The 8855-nt window shown below is 38.8% G+C and overlaps 1 protein-coding gene and 1 long non-coding RNA gene across 2 annotated transcripts; both read right to left on the bottom strand.

Moving 5' to 3' along the window:
- Window positions 1-5525: 5525 nt before the first annotated feature.
- Window positions 5526-8634, bottom strand: LOC149836205 (uncharacterized). The gene is made up of 2 exons (XR_016432406.1): window positions 8446-8634; window positions 5526-5910 (listed from the first exon to the last, which is right to left on the bottom strand). It is a non-coding gene; the product is annotated as an uncharacterized LOC149836205 (long non-coding RNA).
- LOC149836206 (uncharacterized) lies at window positions 6557-7124 on the bottom strand. Its single transcript, XM_090009062.1, has one exon. It carries the CDS (start codon window positions 7122-7124, stop codon window positions 6696-6698), a length of 429 nt encoding a protein of 142 aa, XP_089865188.1. The 3' UTR covers window positions 6557-6695.
- Window positions 8635-8855: the final 221 nt, after the last annotated feature.

Genomic DNA, 8855 nt, shown 5'->3' with positions numbered 1-8855 from the left:
GTAGCATGATTAATGATAAATCCTACATGCTTTGGCATCGAAGGTTGGATCATATCTCTGAAAAGAGAATAAAGAGACTCGTAAATGAAGGGATCTTGAAATCCCTATATTTTACCGACAATAACCCGTGTGTTGATTGCATAAAGGTTAAGCATGCAAACACATATAAAGAGGGAGTCAAACGTAGTAGTGAGATATTGAAGATAGTCTATATGGATATATGTGGACCCTTTATCCCCTATTACACAGGCGAAAATTATTTTGTTACCTTTATTGATGATTATTTACGGTATATGTATCTCTACCTGATCTTTGAAAAATCTGATATTTTTCAGTTGTTCAAGGAATTTAAGAAAGAAGTAGAGAAACAAACCGATAAAATTATTAAGATTGTCAGGTCTGGTAGAAGTGGTGAATATTATGGTAGGTTTACTGAGATGAGGCAAAATGAAGGAGCATTAGTGCAATTTCTAAAAGAGAAAGGCATTGTGACTCAGTATATCATGTCTGGTAGTGCCTACCAGAATAGTGTAGTTGAAAGAAAAAATTGTACACTTAAAGAAATGGTTAGGGTCATGTTGAATTATTCAACACTTCACATGAAGTTGTTGGGTGAAGCCTTAAGAACTGTTGTGCATATTTTGAATAAGGTTTCTACGAAATTTGTGCCTAAAACTCCCTATGAGTTGTGGACAGATAGGAAACCATCACTGTCTTATATGACATGTGGGGATGTCCTACAGGGGCTAAGTTGTATAACCCACACACTAAAGCTTTTGATCCAAGAACATACAATGGATATTTCATTGGTTATCTAGAGAGATCAAAAGGATATAGGTTCTATTACTCATCTCATTCACCACAGATTGTTGAAACGGATAAGGAAAAATTCATTGAAGATGATTCAGTTGGATTAAGTGTACTTCAAAACCTTGGTTTTAAGGAAATACAGGATCCAATTTCATTACCTGTTAAGGAAAACACCGAAAGATACCATATTGTTATTCTTAATAATGATGTGGTTGATCAGCCGATTGTTGATGCACAAATCCAAAGTGAACCTATTATGGACAATATAAAAAAGCACAAACAGAATGAACAGGTTCAATCCGAGCCTGAAGAACAACCTGTTTGGAGATTCAAAAGCGTTAGAAAATCTGTCATACATCCTGATTATGTGGTGTACCTTCAGGAGCCTGATGATTTCATAGATATAGATGATAACCTGTTGACTTTTATGGAAGCTGTTGAAAGCAAACAATCTTCGCACTGGATAAAAGCCATGAAAGAAGAGTTGGACTATATAGCTAAGAATCATGTGTGGAATCTTGTTAAGTTATCTAAGGGAGTAAAACCCGTAGGGTGTAAATGGGTCTTTAAGACAAAAAAGGACTTCAAATGTAACATAGATAGACATAAGGCAAGATTGGTTGCTAAAGAATTTACCCATATGGAGGGCATTGACTATAATGTGACATTTTCTTCAGTCTCAACTAAGGAGTCAATGAGGATAATTTTGGCCCTCGTAGCTCATTATGACTTAGAGCTACATCAGATGGATGTGAAAATAGTGTTCCTCAATGGAGATCTGAATGAAGAAGTATACATGAAACAACCTCTTGGTTTCTCTGAAAATGATTGTTTGGTTTGCAAGCTTAATAAATTAATATATGGACTTAAACAGGCCTCTCGACTGTGGTATATTAAATTTTCTCTAGTCATTGTGACTTTCGAGTTTACAGAAAACATTATTGATCAATGTATATATCTTAAGGAAAGTGAGAGTAAGCTCATTATATTGATGTTGTATATGAATGACATTTTGCTGGCAACCAAGGATATAAAGTTACTTATAGAGATAAAACAGTTTCTTGCATCATATTTTGATATGAAAGATATGGGTGAGGCTGCTTATGTACTTGGCATTGAGATTCGTAAAGACAGAGCAAAAGGTTTTCTAGGACTCTTTCAAATATCCTACATAAACAAAGTATTAAAGCGATATGGGATGAAGAATTGTTCTTCTAGTAGAACACTCATATCAAAAGGTGACAAATTGAGCCTAAATGATTGTCCACAACGAAATTGACAAAGCACAGATGAGTGCTTATCCATATGCATCAGTTGTTGGTAGCTTGCAATATGCACAGACTTGTTCATGTCTAGATATTTTTTTTGCAGTAGGGATGATTGGTAGATTTCAGTCTAACTCAGGCATATCCCATTGGAAGGCTGCTAAGAAAGTTTTGTAGTATTTGTAAGGGACAAAAGACTATATGTTGTCGTATCATAAAGTTGATCACCTCGAGGTCACTGGCTACTCAAATGCGAACTTAGGAGGATGCCTTGATAGTATAAAGTCTATTATTGGGTATGCCTTCTTACTTGCTGGGAGAGTGATCTCTTGGAGGAGTGAGAAACAGACGACCACTGCTGCTCACACCATAGAGGCAGAGTTTATAGCATTGTACGTGATTACTTCGCAGGCCATATGGTTGAAGAACTCCATATCACAGTTAAAGGTGATTGATTTCATCGAGAAGCCACTGAAGGTCTACTGTGATAATGAAGTTGTTGTGTCATTTTCGAACAACAACAAAAGTACTACGTCATGCAAGCATATGGAGCTAAAGTATTTTATTGTTAAAGAAAGGACAGAGAATCATCTAGTGCATATTCTCAATATTGGTACCAAAGAGATGATTGTTGATCCTCTTACTAAAGGCTAGCACCAGGATTATATTCTGAACATGTATTGAGGATGGACTCGTTAAACTCTTTTTGACATATGCATATGAATAAAGTGATCACATTCAGTTCATTGATTTTTGTTATTACTTGTTTGTTGCTAATCTCATAAGGATTAGAGATTCAACTAAGGATCTACAGAATAGATAATAAAGGTCAATCTATTCATCAAGTCATTCCCATAAAGTTTTTTAGTTAAGGGTTTATTGTCAGAACAAGTGGGAGAATGTTGGAATAAGCCACACATCGTGGCAGTTACGCACAATTTGGTAAGTTTTTCCTTTTGTATTTCTTCCGATAAACATACGAAAGATTAGAGAGGGAACAGTTACGCTAACTGATCCCCATGCTACAGGCTATATAAACGGGTGTCAATGACAAACTCGGATGTAGAGAAAAACACAGAAAAGGGTTAAGGAAATAATTTACCGCTTCTGAGTTTTTTGACTAAAGAGGGAAGATGGATCTTGCTCACCGATTGCTGAAGGAGCCTGCACTCATTGGAGGGCTGCAATCCAGTTGAGGAGCGAACCTCACCCTGCTACAGCCACCAGCGCCAACCATCAGCCGTTGCCGGTTTCCAATGAATTCTTCAGGTACACCGCCTTCTTTATTTTTGTTGTGTGCATCCCAGGATCCCAACATTTTTTGCTCTCTCTCTCTCTCTCTCTCTCTCTCTCTCTCTCTCTCTCTCTCTCTCTCTCTCTCTCTTTCTTTGTGTGGCAAATTTAACGCCTGGCACAACTCCGTGTTGGACGAGTCTGGTCAGCCAATTCAATAGCTACTTTGATTATGGATCAGCAACCCAGACGGATTTTATAGGTCGCTGGCCTGATCAATAACTACAAAAACATTAAACATGATCAATTCTAGATTTGACTCTTTGTTTTAGCCCAAGCTGGATTATAAATGTCACCGAGTTTACAGAACGTCATGAATTGTAAAGCCAAAGAAAGCGTTCTTGCTGCAAGGTAGACCTTGGGATGTACTCCCAGGTGGGCAATGAGGACCTCCTCAAGAGTGTAGTCCCAGGTGAACAGGGGGCACCTTAAGGGTTTCATCAACCAAAGGACTGCCAATGTTCGGCCAACGATGGGCTTGGCCTAACCAAAATATGAGACCCCATCAAAAACTCGACTCATCATATACCATGGTAGAAACTAGACAGCCATACATGTTACATCGTTGATGAGAGTCGGACATTAGTAAAGGCACGTTTGGAAGTGGGAAACATTTAGGAATGGTGAACCGAGGTCGGAAAAACGTACGGCTTTTTTGACATTTTCAAACAAGCGAAAATATTTTGCTGAGAAACATTTTGAAAAAACGTACACATTTTGGTAGGAAAGACCTCCTCCAGAGGGGTGGAGTCTTTCCTATCAAAGTGTTCTTTCTATCACGCCCCTTATCCTCCTGTGGCTTCTTCTCCCCCCACTAGCCGCTCTAACTCCCTCCTCGATGATGGCTCCATTTCGAGAGATAAGCTCCTGGCACCAGGCAAGATTCAGACCTCCCCTCTGACGGAGGTCATGGAAGGCAGCGTTGCCATCCTGACCTATTCACCGGACCCCTCCTTCCTCTTGGCTGAACTGAGTTACGGAGGGAGCTTCTTCTTCTGATCTTCATCCCCTGCTTCTTCCTATGGGTTGCACAAAATGGACGGTGAGTTTCTTTCTCTTCTTTTTCTCATCCTCCCCCTCGTCATCATGATTTGCTTCTTCCTCCTCCTCCTTCCCCTTCTTCCACTTTTTATTTTTTTTACTTCTTTTTTTTATAATTTTGATGGATTTTAATATTTTTATTTCCCCTTTTTGATAAATATATTTTGTCTTCAACTTTTTATCACCCTCCTTACTCTAGATTTACGTTTCTCCACTTGTTATATATATATATATATATATATATATATATATATATATATATATATATATTGTCATCACCTAGCAAGAGATCATTGTTTTGAGGTTGTTGTAGGCTATAATGGGTTGGATTTCATGTGGAACTAGGTAATTGTTGCTTGCTTATTTTTTCTAGGTCATACGGGCAATCAATTGTCTTATTTTGAAGTCGCAATATTTTGTAATGAAATTATTTGTCTCTTGGTTTGGGGCCTCATCCTTGAATTTGTTAAAACTGATGGATTTGAAACTTGCAAATTTGACTAGTTGTGTAGTTTCAGATAGATGAGCTTTCGGGTATGATTTAAAACACTGTATTAGATATACTTATATATCAAAGAAAACTTCAAATAAAGTCTTTTAGGTTGCTACCTTTATCTAGATAAATGAATCTGTCTAGATAAATAGTGATTGGTTACTTTGAGCCTTTGGCATCAGTGAGGGAGAATTCTTCGTTAAGATGTCTGAAGTTCAAGTCAACCAACTGTTTTATTCAGTGAACCCCAACTGTTGAATAACCAGTTTTGCATGTAGCATGAAAAAAAAATCATGCACAAACAAACAAGCTAAAAATTCTCTTTTGTTTCTAACCCATTTTTTTCATGCAAAACAAACAAGCAAAAATTTTTCTTTTGGAAAAATCATATCAAAACTTCTCATAGGCAAAACTTTCTTTTCCTAAGTGTTTTTCTCGCTTCCAAACCTGCCCAAAGGGAACCATTTTCCCAATCAAAACAAACATCTTGTTTAAGATTTGGAGAATGAAAAAATACATCCCCCCAATTAAAGCCTGCTTGATGACAGGAAGATCAAGACACACCACGTTGGCCATGTAAACATCTAGGAAAATACAATCAGTTTTGTAAACAAAGAAGATGGGTAAAAGAAAGAGTATGGCATTCATACAATTGATAAGCTTGCTCATGTACAATAAGGTTACATGTCACATCATGCAGTAGTACACCCCCAACTAACAAAAATCAAAAAAAAAATCAACATACAACAGTTTCCAATTACATCAAAATTTTTACACCCTAAGGTGGTTGGTGAAAGAGAGGGAAAGAGAAGAACGAGTCAACCCCCACTTGTACAACGTATAATAAAATTTGTTATTAAACAAAGACTTTAAACAACAGCTACCAGAGTCAATTCTGCGGAGGGAAGGTGGGCGAGGTCGGTGAATGCCTGTGCCTCCCCAACGGTACAACCAAGCTTCACCAATTTAAAGGTACAACCAAGAAAGAAACCACAGCACTCTCCCCTCCTGCAAGACAACAAAACAAAACCTTCAGGCTCACAGTAAAACAATGCTAGAAGAAATAATAATAATCAAATGAAATACATAATATCATTTTCAACTCTCCTGTTTTGCACGTCTGAATCTCCTGCAAAATAATATGCAATTTCAGAAAACAAATGGTGCAGAAAATAAGATATCAACCCAAAATTCTCTATTCTCAGAGAAAGGGAGGCAAAAACACTACCGGCTTATCACATTTATCAGGGCTTCACCTGTCCTGTTATAAAACCTGCAACCCTTCAGTTCAATGAAAGGCAACATGTACAGTATAATAACTAATATAGACAGCACAATTACTTGTTCTAATCCATAAATCAATCAATCAACTAAGCAAAGAGATATAGAACTGACTCCAAGTCTAATGATGAGCCATAAAAAGAAGAATTCTAGACAACCACATAGAATAACAAAACATAAACTAAAGCAAAGTCATGCCTGAAACCTCCACCAATAAGCACAAGCATAGTCAGCCTATTCCCAAGATTATACGATTGTCAAGAGTTACATTGCTAATGGTTCAGCACAAGTTAAAAGGCTAAAGATTCCCAATATCATACGATTGTCAAGAGTTACATTGCTAATGGTTCAGCACAAGTTAAAAGGCTAAAGATAGAAAAAGATAGTCTCTCCTAGGAATATATAATAACTTCGCCACCTTATAAGTCCAAGAGGCGCCTCAAGTTCTTGTTTATAATATCCAGATTCCAAAAGACTTTAAACCCCAAAAGAGGGAAAATGTTATGACACTACTAACTCATATCCATGCCATCTCCAGATTGGCTGCAAATTGGAGCAACCGCAGAGAATGACCTCTCAAACGGTGACGGATGAAAACGCACATCACGCCTGCGCTTAAAAACGCAGCCATCAGAGTTATCTGCTTCAAGCTTCCTTCGGACTCCTCTCACAGCCTGCTGTTCCGCCGGTGTAAGAGGGAAAAGCTGTCCACTCACTCTGCAAAGAGAACTGTGGTTGTCATACACAATTCTCTGGTTACAATTTTTATCACAGATATGGGTAATCCCTGTTAGTTTGCACCGATAAATGTTTGCACAAACATGTTCGTTTTCACATTGCCTATCACACTTGTGACTCTGTTGACCATCTTCACGGTTGAGAATACTCGACAGAAAAATAACATTGGTTGGCTCGGCAACCATTTTGCCAAATACCTCCATCTCAGCAGTCTTCGTTTTCGTATACACCTTAAGTTCACAGACCTCTGTTCTGCATGTCAAAATAGAGAGAACAAAGTCAAACGCAAGCAAGGTTCTCTGATACTGAAAGAGACGGAACTCACTCTAGTGGAGACCTATTCTGCTTGAGAACGCTACACAAGCATCCAAGTTACAAAGATAGAACAAAAGGAAAGGAACATCAAAGTTATAAATGGCAGGAACAATCTGTCTAGGCATTAACGATTTCCTAAGGTACAATATCATCCCTCTCAAAATGGAAGGTGAATACTAAGCATTCACATGAATCCGGCATTACTTCGATTATGTCCATTCAAACATGCAAATCGGTGAGCGGTCAGATGTCTGCATCATATTACAATAACAGAGGAGCACCAGTTTCAAAAAGAACATATACCAAAAATCTTATTTCAACACATCGTCGCTTGCAGCCAGCAGATCATCCAAAAAAGAAAGGTAAAGTAAGTTGGGGAATAGAAGCATTCAGTGACAAGCTCGAACAACGCCACCACGTTCCAAATATTCACGTTGCTAAATTAGAGACTTCAAGGCCCAAACCAGTTTCACAACCGAGCTAACCTATCCATATTAAACGATTATCCCCCCCCAGATAACAACAGCAACAACGATAATAGGACTCTCTAGGTTACAACAAGGACGATCATGAGATACCCAACACTCAAATAACAATAGCTTTCATAAGAAGCTTCAAAGGAAACAAGAAAATGTACCTCCTACCCCCAGGAGAGAGAGAGAGAGAGGAGAGACCCACAACCACGAGTACACTAAGAAACAATCAAGGAAGAAAGAGAGCAACGAAACCCAATTTCCCAAAATAAATAAACACATAAAATCAGCACAAGGAAAGGAAAAATCACCAGATCCAGAAAATGCAAACCCTAAACAAGAAGGAAACCCCACAGCTAAGAACATAAACCAAACTAAACACGCACACATTATAGAACCCCAAACCAAGAGGAGGCAAAACAAAAAAAGAAAGAGCTAAACCCCTATAAAAAGGAACGAAGATCACCTTAAAAAGCAGGAAGAAACGGGTAGGTGAAAACTACACCAAAAAACTAGAAATCCCTACCCCTAGAAAATCCAAATCTTAGAGGAGAACCTAAAAAAAAACTAAAAATCACCACCTGAACCGCTGAACGGCCAAGAGCACACAATCCGAACACAGATCAAAGAAACAACACCATAAAAAGAAAAAAACTCAAAAAAGGGGAAAAAAGAAAAAAACTAGCAAAAAAGACCGAAGATTGATAGATCAGCAAGAAAGAGAGAAGAAACTTACACGTTGCTCCGGCGATCGATCGGATCCGTCTCTGTGAACGGCTAAAGATTGAGAATAAAGATCTTCCGTCTTCCGAAACGGAACAAAGGAAACCCTGTAAAAAAGGGTGGAGGGAGGAAGGAAGGAAGGCGACTCTGTCACGATCCCCACGCGTCTCTCTCGCGGCCGCGGTTCCTCCACGCCGATCCGGACGAAGGAGAGAAGTGGGAGGCGGTCGGATATTTATAGGCCGAAGATTGCCCCGGATGCGCTGAAGGAGCGGATGAAATGAAACTCGTTCCAAATTCATTCCAAATGACAGACAAAATTCCTGTGTCGGAGCGCCCACGGGGTTCATCCGCCAGCGTGTCTTTTTAAAAAAATGCCCGTTGGTCAAATCCCCCGTCTCCGTTGATAAAGTCTCGGATCGG

Source organism: Nuphar pumila, chromosome 6, assembly GCF_984573655.1.
Source record: "Nuphar pumila chromosome 6, dmNupPumi1.hap1.1, whole genome shotgun sequence".
Classification (NCBI taxonomy): domain Eukaryota; kingdom Viridiplantae; phylum Streptophyta; class Magnoliopsida; order Nymphaeales; family Nymphaeaceae; genus Nuphar; species Nuphar pumila.
This window is presented reverse-complemented; position numbering and strand designations above follow the sequence as displayed.